At 38.1% G+C, this 23,643-nt stretch overlaps 1 protein-coding gene across 7 annotated transcripts in view; it reads left to right on the plus strand.

Moving 5' to 3' along the window:
• OXR1 (oxidation resistance 1) overlaps window positions 1-23,643 on the plus strand; it is a 437,591-nt gene that overhangs the window by 335,152 nt on the left and 78,796 nt on the right. For 2 of the 7 annotated variants that reach the window (XM_058564780.1, XM_058564782.1), the window contains exon 1: window positions 19,239-19,500. The exons of 4 other annotated variants lie outside the window; for them this stretch is intronic. In XM_058564780.1, coding sequence (XP_058420763.1) covers window positions 19,302-19,500 — 199 coding nt within the window. In that variant the 5' untranslated portion in view covers window positions 19,239-19,301. Of the gene's footprint in view, window positions 1-19,212; window positions 19,501-23,643 lie in introns of those variants that run through there. One more of the 7 variants, XM_058564783.1, reaches the window with a different exon arrangement.

Raw genomic sequence — 23,643 nt, forward strand, 5'->3', positions numbered from 1 at the left:
TCTGACCCTGAGTCAGAGTTGCTGACACTCAGGTGCTGCTCCTTACACTTCTCTAATTTAGGTTATGCCCCTGAGAGTCTCCCTATTTATAGGAAGCTGCATTGTTAGACGTGTGTGATTTTCAATTTTGTATACACTTGTTTTCTCTCCTTCTTCCTTATTCTTCCTACTAGATGCTCAGTCACATAATCTCTGTTCCCTCCACAAGAGCAGCCTCTGCATAAAATTCTCTTTATTGCTCGTTAGCCCTCAGTCAGTACAAACAAAACCTGGCAGTTAGTCTAATCGTGATCTTTTGGCATTCTGCAAACGTGTTTCATGCACCCGTCTACCCCTCTGCTTGTTTGTTCTGCTATAGCACAATATTATAATCCTTGGCTCAAGAATTGTAATTAGAATAATTTGTTGTGTTTCCTAACCTAAACTTGCTACTGTTAAAATTGTTTATTATTATAAAATATAACAATATTTCAAAAGATTTAAAATGCCTTTACTACTGTAGATGGATGTGAGAGGAAGCATGATGCAAAGTTTCATAGTCCAAAGAATTAATAAATATAGCAAAAATTTTATTTCCTTTTGCCATTTTAAAAGAAGATCATTATATCAAAAGAAAGAGCTTCAATGTGTATGTGCGCGCATGTGTGTATATCTCAAATGGGTTTTATCAGAGAAATAAGACAGTAAGGGAGTTTTAGGATGTTTAAGGATAATTTTCCTCCAAAAAATGTAAAATCAAGACAGATATAAAAATTAATACATTAAATATTTTATTTAACTCATTAATGAAGGAACTAGTAAGATGTTACAACCAGTTCAAAGGAGAATGCAAACAGCCATATTTATAGATCAGGATTACTGAAGTGAATGTGCAGATGGAGGCACATTCTTCCACTGCTGGTGGAGAAAGTCAATTCAAAGCCTATTGGACAGAATTTGCATAGGCAAGAATGTCTTTGTTTACAGATGAGTTATTTTGCATTGCTATCAGCTTTTACAATTTATAGAGTTATAAATTAGCTTCCATAGACTCAAAATCAGATATTCCAGAAGAGTGTACTCTACAAACTGCATAGTTTTCCATTGAAGGACAGATTTTTTTTCCCTTACAGTACTGTATCCCTAACTGCATCACATCATCAGTGACACCCTACTATCAATAGAAAGAAGTCCAAACTCCTTAGGCAGACATTCACAATTTACCTTCAGCCTCTTTCCAACATGTTCTGTTATCCAGCCCAGCACCCTTAAACCCTCCTTTATTCAGCCAAAGTTAAACTACATATTTCCAAATTCCACTAGTCTTTCAAGTCCCTGGTAACTTGCCACTTCCTCCAAGAGGCCATTTTTGCTTTACCTACTTTAACTAGGAATTACTATACCTCCCCTCGAAGCTCATCACATTTTTTTCTGTACTTTTCTTGTGTATATTGACCACCTGCTATAATCGACAGTAGTTCTCAAACTTGCGAATACATCAGAATCACCAGCAGGGCCGTTTAAAACACAGATTGCTGGGTTCCACCCATCCTCTGATTCAGTGGAGCTGAGGTTGAGCCTGAGAATTCGCATTTCTTACAAGATCCCAGATGATGCTGATGTTGTTGGTCTGAAGACAACACTTTGAGAGCCATCTGCCCAGAGGAACTATGTAAAAAACTGCAGATAAGATTATGACACATAGACTCAGCCCTTTAGGAATTCAGTCTACTGGAAGTGTCAAAAGCTGATTCCTCCAAATAGCGCTAAAATCACATTTTGGTAAGACAAAGCTGAGTTTTTGAGGTAAGGAGAATACTACGTCAACAGAGCCTTAGTAGTGCCTTGGTGGGGGGTAGTAGTAGTTGGGATATTTGAAATTTTCAAGTTTGATTTAAGGCAGATCTTTCAATGTAACAATTTGTTTAGGATTCAGTAAGGATCACGCTATGATAGTTTAGAATTGATAGAATAAGATGAGAATTTTGAGGCAAGCGGCTCAAAGAGTTCTGGTGTGTAAACTGTTGGTTAATGCTTCCTATCGAAAAGTTGATGTGTCATTCAGGATGTTTCTGGAATGAACCAGAAGACAGTAAAGTCATACTAATGTAGACAGCTGTACTAATAGTTTCAGAGACAGACACATAAACAAATAATTAGTGTGGTAAGATAAGCATAATTGAGAGAGTCACAGAGCCCTATGGGAGCAAGTATATAAAATCTTATAACCTCCCTGCCATCTGCCACTGCCAGGAATTCCAAGATCGTGAATGTCCTACTTTGGTTTATCTTTGGTATATCATGGAAAAAGCATTATATTTATAAAGCCAATGTTCCTCCTTGTTTGTTTCTATTTCTTTCTCTCTTTATACTATTACCATCCCCAGGCCAGACATGCATACTTCCACATATATATCTTATAAGCAGTCAATATCAAATTTTGGAGGAGTGGAAAGAATTCATATTTATTAAGGACCTACTGTATGACACATACAATGCAAGTGTGTGTGTATATATATTTCAATTAACTGTATATTATATTTTTGTGATAATTATGATTATACCCTTGTTAGTGCAGTTAATCCTTATCAGGACCTTAAGGATAAGTGGGCCTCTGGATAGTGCTCTTTTTATATTATTCAAAACTCATGGACACTTCTTTTTGGGAGAGATAAGTAGTGAGTATGATGATTTTAAAGCACAGTAATCCTCTGTTTAAAAATAATAGAAATAAGTACATATTTTTGAAAGGCTGAATAGCAAGTGATCTTTACTTTGGGAAGAAACACAAGCTCTAACCTTTGGTGGCATAATATTGACACTATGTTACCTTGCAAATCAATTTTTAGAAACACACTAAAGTTAGTGTATTAAAGCTACATCTGAGACAGACAAATTAAATCTTTTGAAATTCAAATTCTGGCACATGATTCAATGTTTAAACTCAAATTCTTGAAGAAATAGTTAAAACTGTTTGCACCAAATACACCCTATGTTTGATCACAATACTTGAAAGAATATCCAGCATGCTTTTTACACATTCCAAAATCAAACTAGAAAATATGCATATTATAAACTAAATTTACTTAGTTTTATTCATGACAAGCTAATACGCATGTTCTATAAAATCAGCAAGGTAGGGGCCAGCTTGGTGGTGTAGTGGTTAAGTTCATGTTCTCCACTTTGGCAGCCCCAGGTTTGTGGGTTTGGATCCTGAGCACAGACCTTCACACTGCTCACCAAGTCATGCTGTGGCGGCATCCCACATACAAAATAGAGGATGATTGGCACAGATGTTAGCTCAGGGCCAATCTTCCTTACCAAAAAAAAAAAAAAATCCCTGAGGTAAAATTCATTTCAATATTCTTTTACTAAAGTTTTGAGAAAACATGGGCAAGGTAGTATAATTTAAGAAGTTATCCACTACTTGCCATCATGCTAATGGCATTCACAACATACAAATTTGCTAGCTAAAGAAGCATCATTCAATTAGCAATAAACTTTTGCACACAGCTATCTTCTCCTTTTGCCTTATGGGCTTTTATCATAGCTTTCTTTCAGCCCCAGATTTCTCTGTGCTAATTACAGCTAAGTCAAATTGGTACAAAGAGGACTTCAGAGAGTAGGCTGTCTTAATTGGGACTGCATAGATTTTGAAGCTATAAGTCCAAATGTGGGGCTGAAAACAGAAAGCATAGAAAGATATGTTAGGAAGTGGCAATAGCCTGCCCCACATCATCTCTGCAATGAGATGGAGAGGTATCAGGATCAAAAGAAGCATGCTCTCTCCATGCACAATATACTGAAGTGCAAATGTAAGAGAAAATTAAAGATTATTTTAGCTAGACACAAGATGAAGTAAGGCTTTCTGAAGACAGACTATAAAAGTTGCCAGAGGCATGATGTGGTTATGGGAATGCTTAATCATTTCTAACACTTAGTAGATCTGGGTTTCTCAATCTGGGCACTAGTGACATTTGAAGCTGGATAATTCTTTGTCATGGGGCTGTCCTCAGCATTGTAGAATCTTAAGCTGCATTCTTGGCCTCAACCATGCCAGTAGCACACCCTCAGTTTGGCTACCAAAAATACCTCCAGACATTGCTAAATATTTCCTGGGGGTAGGTTGCCAGATTTAGCAAGTAAAAATAGAGGACGCCTCAGTAAATTTGAATTTCTGATAATCAGCAAATAACTTTTGGGTATAAGGATGTTCCAAGCAGCATTTGGTACAGACTTGTATTAAAACATTATTTGTTGTTTATCTGAAATTCAAATTTAACTGGGAGTCCTATATTTTATCTAGGAACCCTGCTGGGAGGCAAAATTGCCCATGATTGAAAACCCCTGTGCTGTAGGTACCAGTAAGTCAAGAGCAAACACCTGAGAGACTCTTGACTGACCTGATTCACAGTATTGCTTCCCTTAACCTCTCTGACCCCAGTAACCTTGTTTACAAAGAGGAGCTCATTAACCTCTCTCATGGTGTGAAAGTGAGAGCTAAAGGAAATAATGTATGAAAAATGCTTAGTATGATGCCTAGCATAGTAAACGATTGATATGTATTTTGTTATTACTATCTCATGATCCCTGACAAGATGATGTCATAATATTTACTGGTCTCTGGACTTAATTTTTACTAAGAGGAAAGACTATATTATGGAAACAACAGGAGCCCTGCAGTGATTCTCAATCTTGGCTGCACACTGAAGTCCTCTGGCGAGTGTCATCCCTAATGTCTGTATCCTAACTCGGAGTGAGTTGGATTTCATTGATCTGGAGTGTGGCCTAAGCAGTGGGATTTTCAAAAGCCCCACAAGAGTCCTAAAATGTGTAGCCAAGGCTGAGAACACTCTGAGAGAAAAGTATTGGGTAATTGGTACTCCTTAATAATGAAGAGAGGGAGTGAGCTTAGCTTAATTACATCTGATTCTTGAGTTGTAGCAAAGTGGGTTGGGATCAAATTTAGAGAAAAGACAGACATGATTTCATTCATTCATTCATTCATTCATTCATTCAACAAATATAATATCTGAGTGCCCACTCTGTGCCAGGCCATGTTCTAAGCAGTGAAGGGAGTCCCTGTCCTTGCTGAAGGCTAGTGGGGAGAGACACACAATAACAAATAAGATATTTTAATCTAATTTCAAAGACTAGAACTAAGGCCTACATGAGAGATGGTAGCATTCCAAAGAATCAAAGTCATGAATAATCTTAATAAAAAAGCAAAATGGAGAGAAACCAGAATGACTTGACAAGATGTTCTCTGAGCTGAGCTCTTAGAAGAGATATAAGTAGGAAAAGCATATTACCAAGGACAAGTAAAAGGATAGCATAAAACTGTAAAGTGTCAGAATGGCCAAAACACAGAGTGAGGTTTTAGAAACTCTGAAGAAACTAGCTAACTAGGATCGCTGTGTGAAAAGGGAAGTCCTAGAATAAGGAGAAGAAGAAGGAAGTGTGAGGATCTTTTTTTGAGGAAGATGTGCGTTGTTTAACAGACTATTAAAAGGCAGAACAAGTGTAATGCCTATTTTTCTTCATTTTTCTTAATTAAGAAGAATAAGCTACTAGAAAGTACAGACCAAAAACTGTGAAATGGAAATTTGTAGGCTAAGGTGGGTGAGGTTATAGTGAAAGACCACCCATATCCACTTGACATGAATTGTAACCTCTTGGTCCAGAAAACTGAGTTATCAGGATATTTTCATATGTGGTCACAGAACCTTTGGTAGTAATATCATAGGAATGATAGTGTATTTGTGAGAATTACACTCCCTTTTATAACAAACCAACCTCAAAATACATATAATGGCTTCAATACAATAGAAGTTTATTTCTTGTTCCACTCCAAAATTGGTGTTCCTGAGTGGTGGGTGGCTCTCCTATAAGTGTAATTTAGAGAGCCAGGTTCCTTCTATCTCATGGCTCTGCCATCTTTAATAAATGGCTTCTCAGGTCTCCATGCTTATCTGCTGCCAGGCTGTGGAAAGGAAAAGACAGACCATGAAGGGTCACCAATGGGATGCTCTTGTGGGCCAGGCCTGGAAGTAGCACACATCACTTTTGCAATCCTTCCATTGGCTAGAAGTCAGTCAGTGGGGCACCCCGGGGTTGAAAAGAAAGCTGGGAAATGCAGTGTGCCCAGGAAGAATAATAATCAGGTTTGGTGACAACAAACAACTCTCTATCCGGATAATAGGAGATCCGCCATCAAATTGTAGTTAGATGAATAATTCAAATTTCAAAAAATGGGGTTGAAATAGAGTTGAAGGATATAGACACACAGGCTTGAAACCACTTGGGAGTGGGAGAGGAAAAACAGTGATCACTTGGAGTTTGTACCTCATCTTCTGCATATTAGAAAGGCATTTAACAAACGCATGATATCGTTAATAAATAAGAACTGGGTGGTAGTATCATCCAGTAGATTCATACTTCTTCAGATAACTGTGTCCAATGACTGGTAATCATTGTTAACCATGAAGGCAATCTCTTATACTGTGCCCTGTGACTCTCCTCGCCCATGTCTCATTAAATGTTTTTATGGACAACTTGAATAGAGACAAATTTGTGGCTGACTCAGTGAAAGAGATATTGAATGATACTGTGAATGAAGGAATCAAGAGTAGTTTCAAATGATCTCAGCAATCTAGAACACAGGTCAGCAGAATTTTTCTGAAAACAGCAAGGGAGTAAATATTTTAGGTTTTTGGGCCATAAGGGCTCTGTCACACCTCGTTATCTCTGCTGTTGTAGCCCCAAAGCAGCCGTAGACAATACGTTAATGAACGGGTGTGGCTGTGTTCCAATAAAACTGAATTTACAAAAACAGGTGCCAGGCCAGATTTGATCCATGGGCCATACTTTGTTGAACTCTGATCCAGAAGTATAGGCTAAAGTCTGAAGGCAGTAAATCTAAATTTGTTGATTTAAGGCCAAAGAACAATAGGCCTAACACGATACATATGTGATATCCTTTCTAATCACAATAGAGCTATAAGTAGGCATTATTTGCTCTTATTTTATAGATAAGAAAGCTAAATCTCAAAAATAAATTGTTTGACCTAGCTTTCACATCTGGAAAACACTTTATGGGACATTATGCCACTTCAACAAATGTTTGGGTGAATCGAGAGAGTCACAATTAATTGCTCAAGTCAAAGATGGAGCACTTCATGTGGCAGCACTCCCTGTAGGAAAGCCCTGAGTTCTTCTGGCTCTATTCTTATCCAAGTGTGACCTTGAGAGACTTGACTTCTTTGGGCCTTGGCTAAAAAATCAATAAAAATAAGAGGCTCAACTAAATAAACACCACGGCCCATATCAGGTCTAATGGGTTGCTATTAATATATTAAGGGCATCATGTGAAAGAGAATTGAGACTTATTCTTTGTAGCTCTAAAAGTAATTCTTTTCAAACTTTTTCTAATATAGTTTTACATAAAACCAATATATAAAACATAAAAATGGCATTTTATGAGCATACATGTGTTTTACAAGTTCAAATTTATAATATTTTCTGATTATAAAGACATATTGAGAGAATTAGGCTATGACTGAAACTAAAGTTTTAAACTGGGAGTGGTGGATAATTGATGGATTCTTTTTAGCATCGGCACTCAGCATTCTACTCATTGTGTTGGCTGTTTGCTTGCTTTTGGTTGTATAATGTCAAGAAAATCCTTATTCACATACATAGTTTAAATGATAAAAAGATTAATAGTTTTGCAATCTCAGAATACTCATCAGAATATAGAAATGGCAAGAGAGGCCTGAAAAACAAAATGCATTACTTGACAACATAAATCAGGTTCTTTAGTATATTAATTTGGCATATATGACAAAAATAAATGTAAACTAAGCATTTGCAAAACCCTTGTATCAGTCAAAGTAGGCTAAGCGTATGCTATGGTGCCAAATCAACCTCAAACCTCGGTGGCTTGCTGTAATAAGTATTTATTTCTTGCTCATATTACATGTCCAACTCAGATTGAGATTGGGGGGAAGGGCTCTGATCCACATAGCCAAAACTAGTCTCACGGCTCTGTTTCAGAAGTTAATGTGTGATTCACATGAACTAAATATGCAAAACCACTTGGAAGAACTATAAAGAAGCAGATCTCAAACACAGCTCATAATCGAAAAATACAGTTTTCTCAGCCCCACTCTACAACCCTGGAATCAGGATCTCTGGGGTATAGTTGGGAAATTTGCATTTTTAAAAATGTTCCACAGAAGATTCTCATTATCAACAGGGAGCTATTGCTGTGAACAAGGAGTGTTTTTAAAGTAGAGGAAAGGCCGGCCGGCCCCGTGGCTTAGTGGTTAAGTGCGTGCGCTCCGCTACTGGCAGCCCGGGTTCGGATCCCGGGCGCACACCGACGCACCGCTTCTCCGGCCATGCTGAGGCTGCGTCCCACATACAGCAACTAGAAGGATGGTGCAACTATGACATACAACTATCTACTGGGGCTTTGGGGAGAAAAAAAAAAAAGGAGGAGGATTGGCAATAGATGTTAGCTCAGAGCCGGTCTTCCTCAGCAAAAAAAGGAGGATTAGCACGGATGTTAGCTCAGGGCTGATCTTCCTCACAAAAAAATAAAATAAGTAAAGTAGAGGAAAGGCAACAATTAGATCTGTGGATTTAAGATTACCCTGGTTGCAGTGTTGGAGACGGATTAAAGAGGGGAGAAACTAGAACCTGGGGGATTTCATATCACACAACATAGAGGGTTTACTGAGCAAACATAAGTGCATGTGCTTATATATTATGCAGTGTCTTAGCAGGACCAGCTCAATCCGAGAGCCCAACAATGTTGTTGTAAATTTCTCTGTATATTTAAGAATCTCCTCCCCATTCCTTCCTTCCTTGACTCCCAGGATACCACTAGGGTAGGCACAAAGTGGCTGCCAAACAGTCCTTGTTCACTTCATTCAATAAATGTTTTGCATGCCACTGCTGCTGATGGCGTTGGTTGTAGAGCCAGCTCAGCACCCACAGGAGTCCCGGGATAGGGAGTAGGGAGTGGGGTAGGTGGGTGTGGCCTGTTTCTCTCTTGAGAAGTAGCTGGAAGTGGTCATTCTTTCATGCCTGTTAGGGCAGCACAGACTCTGGTCATATTGCTGTGTCTGCTGCCTTCTGTGAAGACAGAGTTAAGAGTAGATCTGCAGTGGGAGAAAATGACCAGTATATCATTCTTTTGAAAATTAAACTTATCTGCTTAGTGCTGGATCATTTAAGGACTGACCATCCAGGGTGGGTTTCTCTTCCTATATGCTGCCTGGAGTTTGACTGATTTACCTGGTATTATTAGCATTTCTTTCAAATGGTGTCTGGGATGGGGAAGTGGGGAGTCAGGGAACCCCCAGAGACATTGGAAAGAGGAGTAGGTTCTCTTCCTTTCAAATATTATGCTCAGCACTTATCAGTTTGTTGCTCATGTACCATGGCTGAAACAAGTGGAATATTGATAAGAACTTGGCGCTGCTGCCCAGCGCTTTCTTAAGGAGAGATGGATAGACCTGTAAGCAGGTTCTCTTTTTCTTGTCATGCTTCATTTTGTCTTGTATTGATAGAGCCCAGGGTTCAGCCCCACCCCCACCCCAACAAGAGGAAAAAAGAAACAGAAACAACACCACTTAATTACCAGCTATATATTGAAGCTGGAAACTGGCGTTTTGGCATAAAAGTAATAACTAGCAACAGGCTTAGGTTTCTCCAAAATTATTTTGCTCTTTCTTTTCCTTTTTGCATTTATGTTTTTCTAATACCTTTTAAAAGAAATACAGAGCAAAGATAGGGAAATTATTTCTAATACATTCTAACATAAAAAATATAACTCCAAATATATAACTCCAAATATAACTCCAAAAATATAACTATTATATAACTTTAAAGTATTTAATATTAATACCTACATTAGTATATTAAAATAAAGAATTTGATATATTACACATCCCAATGTTTCACTTATCAGCTTTTTTTAGATTAAGAACATGAAATATCAAAATTCTACTCAGTAAACACAAATAAGAAGTTGCAGCAACACGTAAACCTAATATGGAATTAAGAGAGAAATGGAACAAGGGTGGAGAGAGAGAGTCCAGAAAGATAAAGAGACAGAGGGTAGACTGCTTCATGGCTATGCATGCAGTCCGATCTGTAGAAACACACACTCTACACCTCCACACAGAGTACAGGCAAAGAAAGAAACTTGCCATAGAAAGAGAATGTGCATGTTTGTCTTCATAGCATAACCCCCCTCTTTGGGAATTTTGATTGGCTATTGATCCTAAAGACTTTTAAAGCCTTGTTAGGTTTTCACAACTTTGAGCATAGATGGTAATATCTCTTGGCACTTGTTCAATGAGCTAAGTCAAACTGATCCAAAGTCAGAAGTTGACACATTCCAGGTATGGAATATTTGGGGCTGTAATCATATAACTGTAATAATAATCTTTGATAGGATATGAAAATAGTCCTGAAAAAATTCTGTGGTAAGTTGATGTGAGTTATTGTGATCTAAGTTTCAATTATAAATCTCAATGATGCTATTCCTGGATCCTTGCTTGTCTTCATTACTTATATATATTATTTCTGACAAGTGTGGTAGTTAACACTTTTTAGACAGTTTTCAAATTGAGAAAAAGTTACTTGCTTTTAGTAGGGTTTGAAATGATTATATGCAGGGTTGGTAACTACTAGAGGGGAATTTATTTAAATTAATATTAAGCTCGTTCCCATTCTATTGAAAGGCCATATTAAATCTTTATCATATACTCTTCAGCGCTTTGGTCATGGTTGTATCCAAACAACAACCTATACTCTTCCTCTCTGTGGTAGTTTTGAAACAGGTGAGAGACCCATATGATAAAGAGTTTGAATGTTAGTGTAACCCTTTTAGTGGAGAAAGAAGCACTAAGGCATTGGATGAAGACAGGGTTATTGTCAAAGATAACTAATTTGGCTATATACCAAATTAGGCTTTAGGTTTACTGACAGAGCCAGATGTACTAAGTGAATAATAGATTCATTCCTTTGTTTCTTAATACTTACAAAACTTCTCTGCTTAGTGTCAGTGCACTTTATTGATTCTATCACTGCTTCTGCTTATCACATCAGAAATTTGAGTGCTGACATTTCTATCCCATAAAAGAGTTGCCAGGTAGACATCACATGATTTCCATGAATTGACAAACTTGGCCTTGAAAAATGAAGGCAAGATAAAGACTTTCTGAAATAAACAAAAGCTGAGGGAGTTCATCACCACTGGAACTGCCTTATAAAAAATCTTAGGGCTGGCCCAGTGGTGTAGTGGTTAAGTTCGCGTGCTCTGCTTCGGCGGCCCGAGGTTCACAGGTTCAGATCCTGGGCATGGACCTACGCACCGCTTATCAAGCCATGCTGTGGCAGGTGTCCCACATATAAAGTAGAGGGAGATGGGCACAGATGTTAGCCCAGGGCCAATCTTCCTCAGCAAAAAGAGGAGGATTGGCAATAGATGTTAGCTCAGGGCTAATCTTCCTCATGAAAAAGAAATGCTTAAAGGAGTTCTTCAAGCTGAAATGAAAGGATGCTAATTAGTAACACAGAAATATATGAAAATATAAAACACACTGGTAAAGGTAAGTATATAGCCAAATTCAGAATTCTCTAATACTGTAATGTGGTGGTGTGATTAACTCTTGTAAAAAGGTTAAAGGACAAACATATTAAAAATAACTATAGTTACAATAATTTGTTAATGGATACATAATATAAAAAGAGGTAGATTATGATATCAAAAACATAAACTGATGGGCGTAGTAAAAGGGTACAGTATATGCTATCGAAATTAAGGTATCAGCTTAAAGTAGATTGTTATGTTTTATGTAAAACTCATGGTAACTACAAAGCAAAAACCTACAGTAGATGCTCAAAAGGTAAAAAGAAGGGAATCAAAGCATACCACTATCAAAAATCATCAATTTACAAAGGAAGAAAAAGAGGAAGAGGAAGGAAGGAAACAAAGAGGAAGAAAGGAACAAAGGAACTACATGACAGCCAGAAAACAATAAGATCGAATTAGTAACTCCTTACTTATCAAGTCCTTACCTACTACTTGATATGTAAATGGATTAAATTCTCCAATCAAAAGCCATAGAGTGGCTGAATGGATAAAAAATAACAAGACTCAGCTGCCCACAAGAGACTCACTTCAGCTTCAAGGACACACACAGGCTAAAAGTGAAGGGATGGAAAAGGATATTCCATGCAAATGAAAACCAAAAGAGATCAAGGGTCTGCTACACTTATAGCAGACAAAATAGACTTTAAGTCAAAAACTGTAACAAGAGACAAAGAAGGTCATTTTATAAATGATAAAGGTGTCAGTTCATCAAGAAAATATAACAATCATAAATATAGATAATATAGATGCACCCAACATTGGAGCACATACATATATTAAGAAAATACTAACAGATATTAAGGGAGAAATAGACAAATACATTAATAGTAGGGGACTTCAGTATCCCACTTTCAACAATGGAGGGATCAGCCAGATAGAAAATCAATTAGGAAACATTGGTTTTGAACTATACCTTAGACCAAATGGATCTAACAGACATATACAGAACATTCCATCTAAAAGCAGCAGAATACACATTCTTCTCAAGCACGCATGAAACATTCTCCAGGATAGATCATATGTTAGGTCACAAAACAAGTCGTAGCAAATTTTAAAAGGTTGAAATTATACGAAGTATCTTTCTCGACCACAATGGTATGAAACTAGAAATCAATAGGAATAAAACTGGAAAATTCACAAATATGTGGAAATTAACACACTCTAGAACCAAAGAGTCAAAGAAGAAATCAAAAGGGAAATCAAAAAGTTTCTTGAAACAAATGAAAATGGAAACACAACATACCAAACTTATTGGATAAAGCAAAATCAGTACTAAGAGAGAACTTTATAGTGATAAACTCATACATTAAGAAAAAGAAAGATCTGAAATAAACAAGCTAAGTTTATAACTCAAGGAACTAGTAAAAGAAGAACAAACTTAGCCCATAGTTAGCAGAAGGAAGGAAGTAAAGATCAGAGCAGATAAATGAAATAAAGACCAGGAAAACAATAGAAAAGATCAATGAAATTAAGAGTTGGTTTTTTGAAAAGATAAACAAAATTGACAAACCTTTAGGTGGACTAAGAAAAAAAGAGAAGGACTCCAATAAATAAAATCAGAAATCAAAGAGGAGACATTACAACTGATAACACAAAAATACAAGTTCATAAGAGACAACTCTGAACAATTATATGCCAACAAATCAGATAACCTAGGAGAAATGGATAAATTCCTAGAAACATACAACCTACTAAAACTGAATCATGAAGAAAAAGAAAATCTGACCGGACCAATAATGAGTAAGGAGATTGATCAGTAATCAAAAACATTCCAAAAAAGAAAGGCCCTGGACCAGATGGTTTTACTCTGGTGAATTCTACCAAACATTTAAAGAATTAACACCAATCCTTCTCAAACTCTTTCAAAAAAATGAAAAGGAGAGACTCATTCCCAAACTCATTTTATAAGGCCAACATTACCCTAATATCAAAGCCAGATAAGGACTCTACAAGAAAAGAAAACTACAGAATAATATCTCTGATGAATATAGAAGCAAAAATTCTTAACAAAATACTAGCAAACCGAATTCCACAGCACATTAAAAGGATCATATACCATCATCACGTGGGATTTATCTCTGGGATGCAAGAATAGTTCAACATATGCAAATCAGTAAGTGTTATACACCACATTCACAGAATGAAAGATAAAAATCATGATCATCTCAACAGATGCAGAAAAAGCATTTGACAAAATTCAGTATCGTTCCATGACAGAAACTCCAATAAATTGGGTATAGAAGGAATGTAGCTCAACATAGTAAAGGCCATATATATGTCGAGCCTACAGCTAACATCACAATCAACAGTGGAAGGTTGAAAGCTTTTCCTCTAAGTTCAGGAAGAAGACAAGGATGCCCTCTGTCACCATTCCTATTCAACATAGTACTGGGAATTCCAGCCAGAGCATTTAGGCAAGACAAAGAAATAAAAGGTATCCAAACTGGAAAGGAAGAAGGAAAACTGTCTCTGTTTGCACATGATATGATCTTATACATAGAAAATCCTAAAGACTCCATGAAAGTACTATTAGTAAATGAATTTCGTCAAGTTGCAGGATACAAATCAACATAGAAAATCATGTGCATTCATGTATGCTAACAATAAACTATCTGAAAGAGAAATAGAGAAAACAACCCCATTTACAATAGCACAAAACACAATAAAATGCTTAGGAATAAATTTAACCAAGGAGGTGAAAGATCTCTACTCTAAAAACTACAAGATCTTGATGAAAGAAATCAAAGACACAAATAAATGGAAATCCTGTGTTCATGGATTGGAAAAATTAATATTGTTAAAATGTCCATACTACCCAAAGTCTTCTTATATATTCAGTGTAATCCCTATCAAAATTCCAATGGCATTTTTCACAGAAATAGGAAAAAAATCCTAAAATTCATATAGAACTGCAAAAGATCCCAAATAGTCAAAGCAATCCTAAGAAAGAAGAACAAAGCTGGATGTATCACACTTCTTGATTTCAAACTACATTATAAAGTATAGTAATCAAAACAATATAGTACTGGCATAAAAACAGACACACAGACCAATGGAACAGAGTCAAGAGTCCAGAAATAAACCATGCATGTATTGTCAACTAATATTTGACAAGGAAGCCAAGAATATTAAATGGGGAAAGGATAGTCTCTTTAATTTTTTTTTAATTAATTTATTTTTTTCCCCCAAAGTCCCAGTAGATAGTTGTATGTCATAGCTGTACATCCTTCTAGTTGCTGTATGTGGGACGCAGCCTCAGCATGGCCGGAGAAGCGGTGCTTCGGTGCACGCCTGGGATCCGAACCCAGGCCGCCAGTAGCAGAGTGCGCGCTCTTAACCGCTAAGCCACGGGGCCGGCCCGGATAGTCTCTTTAATAAACGGTGTCAGGAAAACTGGATATTCAAATGGAAAAGAATGAAATTGAACCTCTATCTTACACCATACACAAAAATTAACACAAACCAGATTAAAGACCTGAAACTGTAAAATTCCTAGAAGAAAACATGGGGAAAAATCTCCTTTACATTGGTCTTGGGATATGACACCAAAAGCACAAGCAACAAAAGCAAAAATATACCAGTGGGACTACATCAAACTAAAAAGCTTTTGCACAGCAAAAGAAACAATCAACAAAATGAAAAGCCAACCTAAGGAATGGGGGAAAATATTTGCAAACCATTTATCTGATAAGGGGTTAATATCCAAAATATAAGGAACTTATAAAACTCAATAGCAAAAAAAACAACAATCTAATTAAAAAAATGGGCAGAGATTTTAGAAATAGATATTTTTCCAAAGAAGACATACAAATGGCCAACAGGTACATGAAAAGATGCTCAACATTACTAATCATCAGGGAAATCAAATCAAACCACAATGAGATATCACCTCACACCTGTTAGAATGGCTGCCATCAATAAGACAAGAGATAACAAGTGTTGGTGAGGATGTGGACAAAAGGGAAATCTGTCACTGCTGGTGAGAATATAAATTGGTATAGCCACTGTGGAACACAGTACAGAGGTTCCTCACAAATTTAAAAATAGAACTACCGTATGATCCAGCAATCCCATGTCTGTCTATATATCCAAAGGAAATGAAATCACTGTCTCAAAGAGGCATCTGCACCCCTACGTTCACTGCAACATTATTCACAATAGCAGAGACATGGAAAGAACCTAAATGTCCAGCATTGGATGAATGGATAAAGAGGATGTGGTATAAATATACAATGGAATATTATTCAGCCATAAAAAAGAAGGAAATCCTGCCATTTGCAACAACATGGATGGAACTTGAGGGCATTATGCTAAGTGAAATAAATCAGACAAAGAAAGATAAATACTGTATGATCTCACATGTGGAATCTAAAAAAGCTGAACTTATAGAAACAGAGAGTAGAATAATGGTTGCTAAGGCCTAGAGGTTGGAGAAAATGATGAGATGTTGCTCAAATGGTACAAACTTACAATTGTAAAATGAATAAGTTCTGGGGATCTAATGTACAGCATGGTGGCTATAGTTAGCAATACTGTATTATATACTTGAAAGTTGCTAAGAGTAAATTTTAAATGTTCTCACCACAAAAAAAAAAAGTGATTATGTGAGTTGATGGAGGTGTTCACCAACCTTATTGTGGTAATCATTTCACAATATATACCAGTATCAAATCATCATGTTGTATATGTTAAACGTACACTATGTTATATATATATATAAAAAGAACCAGCAATTCCACTCCTAGGTATATACCAAGGGAAATGAAAACATATGTCCACAAAAATATTTATACTAGATGTTCATAACAACATTACCCAAATTTAGTAATAGCCAAAAAATAGGAACAATCCAAATGTCCATCAACTGATGAATGGATAAATAAAATGTGACATAGCCATACAATGGAATATTATTTGGCAATAAAAAGGAATGAAGTACTAATACATGCTACAACATGAATAAGCTTCAGAAACATTAGACTAAGTGAAAGAGGCCAGATACCAAAGACCAGATATTATATGATTCCATTTATATGAAATGCCTGTAAAAGGCAAATCCATAGAAACAGAAAGTAGATTAGTGGTTGCCTACGCCTGGGGGTGGGAATGGGGAGTGCCTGCAAATGGGTAAGAGGTTTCTTTTTGGGGTCACAGAAATGTTCAAAAATTAGATTTGGGTGATGGTTTAACAACTGTGTAAATAAACTAACAACCATTGAATTGTATACTTTAAACAGGTGAATTATATGGTTTGTAAATCATATGTCAGAAAGGTATCTTTAAAATGAGGCAAAGAGTTGCTGGAGAGGCAGGCACAGTATATACGGAAACTTTTTTTTTTAAGGATAGGAGGGATTTATGTGGATGATATAGGTAGGATAAGAGCGAAGGAACTAGAGGAGAGAGAGAGAAAAATAATACAACAGAGAGGAATAATAAGGCTGGCAAGTCATAGACAACATAAACCAGACTAAGATCAAGAGTTAATTTGGAGAAGGAGAGGCATGGACAGGAACAAGGACTTCCTTCCTTCTGAGGCAAAATGTGGAGATGAGCCTGTAGATTGAAGGAAAAAGGGAAGAAAAGTGAGAGTGTTCATATTTGATGGCCTATGATTTTCTGGGTTCATGTAGAAGGCAAAGTAACGTGTTCGAGTGATGAATCTGGTAACTAACTCCAGGGGAAAGGTGACAGTTCAGACAACAAATGTGAAGAATGAAAAAAACTGATTATATGAGTAAAAGGATTGTGGAGACATTAGGGCTTAGCCGAGTTTAAATCAAAATTTATAAAGCACTTAATCATCAAGCTTATACATTTTTCTCCAGCAGCTCAAGCTTTCCATGAAATAGAATCAGAAAAAATTGATGGGTTTACTGCCTGTAAACCTGTATTTGAACTGGCAGAGTACAAGTTCCTGCTAAGGTTGGATGTAAAAGTGCAGATTTAATCAGGTATAAAAAACTCAAACACTAATTTTGATATGTTTAGCACAAACTAAATGGCAAATTTCAAGATGTAAAACATATCTAAGAAAAAGACTTTCAATTTAGTTAATCAGAATTAGACTTAAGTCATTGAAATTCAATGTTTAAAGCTTACTGAGCCTCTCTTAAAAGTGGTGCTAAGCATGGTGATGCTTCCTTATCAAATGGAAATCTCAGAAAACCAAGAGCCACTTACCACAGGAGGTACAGAAGGAAGTCTGGAGCAGTGCTCTCCCAAGCAGCACATCTGAACACATGGATATGCTGGATATGCAGATCCCTGGGTCCTTTCTCACAAACACTGTGAATTACACTCTGCGGGTACAGCCCAAATGTTCTATATTTTTAACCAGGTATAAAGGTGATGCTGATGTTAGAATGGTGAAGTTTGTCCAACCTAGTAAGAATTTAAGCTGAAAATGTGATGATGGGAAAAAGATCAAACAATTTAAAAAAGGGGGGCGTGGGAAAATCTTTAATGGTTTTGCAAAAAGCTTAAGTTCCTGAAAGATTTCCCGGACTCCATTATTTGGTATGATTAGCTCTTCAACTTCCTAAGTAATTCAAACCTTTCCTTCAAATACATTAATAAATTGGTAACTCCGAGAAAGAGGGTTTATTTCATGCGTGGGGAAAACTAAAAACTATAAACGGGTGTGAATCGAAAGCAAGAGAATAACCAGATCTCACAGGAAACGAAATCCGGTAGTAAATGTCTGTCAAAAGTCATAGCTCTTTCTCGGCCTAAAGGAGCATGAGGCTGCACGCTAAAGCCCTTCATTACCTTGCCTTACGGAACAGATTCGTGGAACGTCAAACTCTAACAGCAGCTAGTAATGCCACAACGAACTTAAAACGTGACTATTAATGCTTTATTTTACGAAGATGGTCTCATAATGCTTCCTAAGAAGTATTTTATCTGTGTTGGTTTTATTTTAACTATGACTGCATTTTTACCTTAAAACTAACCTTCCTTTCTTCCTCCCCCACCTCCCCACTCGCCCCCCAAAATTACAAGCTGCAAAAGTTTCATGTGGATTGTACTCTTCCCTAACACGCGCGCGCGCACACACATACACACGCAAACTTTTTGACACTGCCCTCCTAGGCACCCAAACTCTATGCAACTCCAGCAAAGCCTCCCTTGTGCCACTTTTAGCCCCGGCTCAGCCTTCGGGCTGGGGAGGCCGACCTCCTGCCCTTTCCCCAGCAGTCTTGAAAGTCCAGTCGGGCCCGGGAGGGGCGGGGCAGGGCGGGGCAGGCCTGCTCCACTGGAGCGGGGCTTGGGGGGTGGGTAGCCGATAGGGCCGCTCCGATTTCCTCAAAAGTCGCCAGCTTTTCGACCCTGCTTCTGTTCCAGGAAGAATGCAGCTACTTTCCAAGCTAAGTTTTGCCTGAGTTGGCGTCTGGAAGCAACAAGAAAAACTTTTCAAAACTTGTCCAGCTTCTGCTCCCCCAACTCGTAGTTTCCCGATGGTCCGCCCCCGGACCAAGCTAGGGACGCCCCCTCCCTCTCCCCGCCTCCCGTGAGAGGCGCGGAGCCACCGCCCCCGTGGAGGGTCTGACGGCCGGCCGCGCGGGCTGGCGGGCGCCCACCGAGTGGCCGCCGCCGCGGAAACCGTCGGCCTCCTCGGGCCCTGCCCCGCGGCCTGCCCCGCCGCAGCATGGACTACCTGACCACGTTCACGGGAAAGAGCGGGCGCCTTCTGCGGGGCACGGCCAACCGCCTGTGGGGCTTCGGGGGTGGCGGCGAAGCCCGGCAGGTGCGCTTCGAGGATTACCTGAGGGAGCCCGCCCAGGGGGACCCCGGGTGCGGGGCCCCGCCTCGCCGGCCCCCGGCGCCGTCCAGCCCGGAGGGACCCGGTGAGCCCAGCCTTCCTTCGCGTCCCGCGCGGCCGACCGGGCTGAGGGCTGGGGGGAGGCGGCGGTCCTGCGCTGGGCGGGGTGCGCGGCCCGGCGGGCGCGGGGCGGGCGGGGGGCGCGCGGCCGGGCGTTGGCAGGTGTGCCGGGGCCGGGGCGGCGCGGGGCGCGGGGGAGGCGGGCGGGACGCCTCTGCTCTGGGGACGGAAGACTGCTGGCTGCGTCGGAGCGCTTCCTGCTCTGCTCTTCCTGCTTTCGCCCCTCGACTCGACTTTCTTTATCGACCAAGTATTTCAAGGGTATGATCCCTTCGCTTTTCCCTGCCCCTGGGAGGCGAATATTGGACCAGTTATGACGCCCGTGTTTTTCGCCTTTGGGATCATTGAGAACGCCGTGCCTGGTTTGTTTTGGGTTTGGGTCAATGTTTTCATTAGACACTTGCCAACTGTTAGGCTTCACTTCAGCGCTTAGTACTACTTTGGAAAAGAAAGTACTTAAGTTGCCCTGGAACCTAGTTGATTTTTGTATCATGTATTTTGAAAGGCTGCATGTTGTCTTGAGGTGGCAGAACCTATAAACTTTTTTCTCAGTTACCATGTATACTGACTGTTATGTTAGTTTTCTTTCATCCTAGTGGCTTTGTACCATTCGTTAAAAAAAGTCAGCCATAGTGGCTTGATATTGATATCGTATGGAAAAGCGCTTGCTGAAGAGGTATTGATTGCTATAACGCATATGGTAACTTGTCCAATGTCGTTGGCTTCCTCTAAGTTAATAAGTGGCACCTCTCCTAATCATTTATATTTTATTTTTGTTACTTGTAATGCATTTTGGTGTTACGAAAGTAAATTTATGAGTATTAGTTTAGAAAATAAAGAAAAATACGAAGAATCTAAAATCTATCCATAATCTCACATCCTGCCATTCGTTTTAAAGCAGTGAAACAGTAGGGACATCTATTGATCAGTGTGTGTAATTGAAGCTTTGAAGAAACTTGAATATTAAAATCTAATTTAACATGGGGCCTTTTAATAATTTTTCTGCTTTACCTAAAATATCTTGTCTTTAGAATTCCTGTTATGGAACTAGAAAATGAAAAAGAGAGATACTTTGTTTCTGCTTTGAAAGGCATTAACCAGATGCTCAGTCTTCTTAAATGTGGGACCAGGGATGAGTACTGGAACTTTAAAGTGTTGTTGGAAAAAAGGATTTTTTTTTTATGAGTCTTCAGTTGCCTAATTGAAAACAGTTGATATGTGACCAGCCTCTAGATAGATGGAGAATTCAGAAATATGTGGTGTAACTTAACTAGGAAGGACTATGATCAATATTTTAATAAACATGCCCAAACATATACATCTAATTCATTTATTCAAAAACATTTATTGAGCCACTGCTATATCTGACACTCTCCTTCAGAGTTGCAGCTTCAAAATACTATACAAATACCTCTTTTACTGAAGCTACCTTGTGAATTCATGGCACATTCTTTAGTATTCATGGTGCCCCCAAGTCTCTGACACAAGTTAGAGAGGCTTTGTGATGTCACACTTACGACCACAGTCATGTGGGCAGGTACATCCTCACATTAACTGGCTGAAAGAACTTATACAAGTTACTTAATCTCTTTGGGCCTGTATTTTCTTGTCTGTAAATGAGGTTGATGAAATGATGCCAAAGCTTCTCAATTCTAGAGCTCTTTTCTGTTTGCAACAGAACTAGTGAAAATAATGGGTGATAAGCGAGAAAATAGCATTTGGGGGTAAAAACCTAGGTCTAAGAAGTTATGCTTACAGAGTTCTGAAGGTAATTCAAGAAGTAAGTGCCCCAGCAATAATTTGGTCACCCCCTGCCATTCTTAGAATAAGCATAGGTTCCTAAATTGATTCCTTTGAGAAGCAACATGTATATATACAGGTAAAAAATAAATGGTTCTTGATTAATTTCTACCTAGATTTTGCTTAAAATGAGAACTCTATTCTTTGCAGCTGCTTACTAGATGGGTTTTGACTATAAGATTTTTCTTTGCATTTGTGTCCTTCAGAGTGTATATCTGTCAGTCTGTTTAAAGGATTTCTTCTGCCCTTTCTGCTTGTGATTACCCTTATTTCAGATTTTTATTACAGCTGTTTAAGTTTCCTGTCACCCTTCTTTTGGTTCTTTAAAATGTCCTACGTATTGTAGCAGTATTTCTGTGCACACACTACCGCACTTGTACATTGGCTGCACTCCAGGACCCCATTTGTTAGTGATCTTGCCACTCACCATTTCATGTTCAGTAATGATGTTGATAATATAGTTTTACCATTGACAGATTAAGGATGAACCACATAAAACTTTGGTCAAATGTTTCTGATTTTATTCTTTTTATAAACAAATCACTTACTTCACTGTTAGTTTACTGATGCCTTTACTTCTCTCCAAAGTAGCTGCTTTTGCTCTTACCAGCTTTTGATGTTCGCTGATTCCAACATTTATAGTCCCCTCAGGAAAACCATAATTAGGACTTAGGCACATTAAGGAGCTTGTGACACCATTGCTCTAGTTAATAACAATTACAAAGAAAACATCTTATGATAGAATTCTTTTTCCTGCTTAAGAGTAAATTATGATTTGATTCAAACAATTTTTTTGGACCTTTTGTTTAGCTCTTGTTTGGGGGCATGACCATAGCCTTTAAAAGTATTTACTAGATCATATGGTAATAAATAAGTGTAAATAAATAGATTTAACAAGTTTAGAGTCTCAACTTACTATAGTATAAGTTTTTATCATAAACTGCCCCGTTATGTCAACTCTGTTTTCTCACTTGGTGACAGTACACTTTAAACACATCTCAGTCTTATTTAAATTTTCTTGTCATTTACTTTTAGCAATTAAAACAGTATCTTTCAGTGGAAAATGACAACAAGAATAATAGCTACTAAGAACATTTTCTGTGGGGCAGGCACTAGCAAATATTTTTGTTTACTCCTAATAATAACTCTATAAGATAGGTAGTATTATTATCCCATTTTGCTGATGAAGAAACTGAGCCAGACAAAGAAATAAGGGATATAGAATCCATTTGAGTTCTACCTTCATATTTATAAGAGGTATGGCCTGTCAGACAGGAAAAAAAAAATGTGAGAAAAATGCAGAATTCTATCATGTATGATGTTAAAGTTAAAACAAGTTAAATTAGGTAAAAGATAGGATGAATTGTCATTGAAATTTCTTTAGAATTATGAAGTTATTAAAATGACTGAGCTGCAAATACAAAATCCAATGAAGGGGTTAGAAAAGTTAGATATATCTATTTTAGGTTGGAAATTGCAGATGCAGATTATCTGGAAGAGTTAGATAGCAGTTTATCTTCAAAGTAGTCTATCAGGAAAGACCAAGTGCCTCTAAAGGATTTGAAGTACCAAATGACACAGTAACTATTAAGAAAACAGCTCACGGCGTTGGTTGGTCAGTGACGGAGGAAGATAACCCTAGATGTCTGCAGTCTTAGTCTCATTTCCTGAGGTAGGAGGGGGAGAAGAATCTCTTCTTCATAAACAACCTCAGTCTGTTCTGATGGTGACTTCAACTAAGTTTGAGTTCATAAGATTGTTTCCTTAGTCCAGTGGTTCTCAAGCATGAGGTAGATTTGCCTATTTAAGAATTCCTGCTCATCTTATAGGATAGCTGAACTCAAGTCTTTTGTATTATCTCTTTTAGGACAAAACTGCCTCTGAGTAGTTGAGATTACAATAAAGCAATGATTCTCAAACTTGAGTGTGCCTCAGGATCACCTGAAAGTCTTGTTAAAACAAAAATATTGGACCCCTCGCTCAGAGTTTCTGATTCAGTACTTCTAGGTTGGGTCCCATAATTTGCATTTCTAACAATTTCCCAAGTAATGCTGATGCTGCTTGTCTGGGTACCACACTTTGAGAATCACTACTTTCCTTAGTGGGTAAGTCTTAGAAGTATATAGAAGTGATGAAATTTATTAAATGCTTAGCTTTAATATTTTTATATTAAGTTTAGGAATAATCAATGTATTTGATCTTTAAAATATTTGATATATTTCAGAGAATTAGACCTACTAGAGTACATACAAATTAGTGTTGTGAATCTAATTTAAAATGAATACTTGTGTAATTTGTTTTTTCACTT

The sequence above is a fragment of the Diceros bicornis genome, chromosome 21, assembly GCF_020826845.1.
Source record: "Diceros bicornis minor isolate mBicDic1 chromosome 21, mDicBic1.mat.cur, whole genome shotgun sequence".
NCBI classification, from domain to species: Eukaryota; Metazoa; Chordata; class Mammalia; order Perissodactyla; family Rhinocerotidae; genus Diceros; species Diceros bicornis.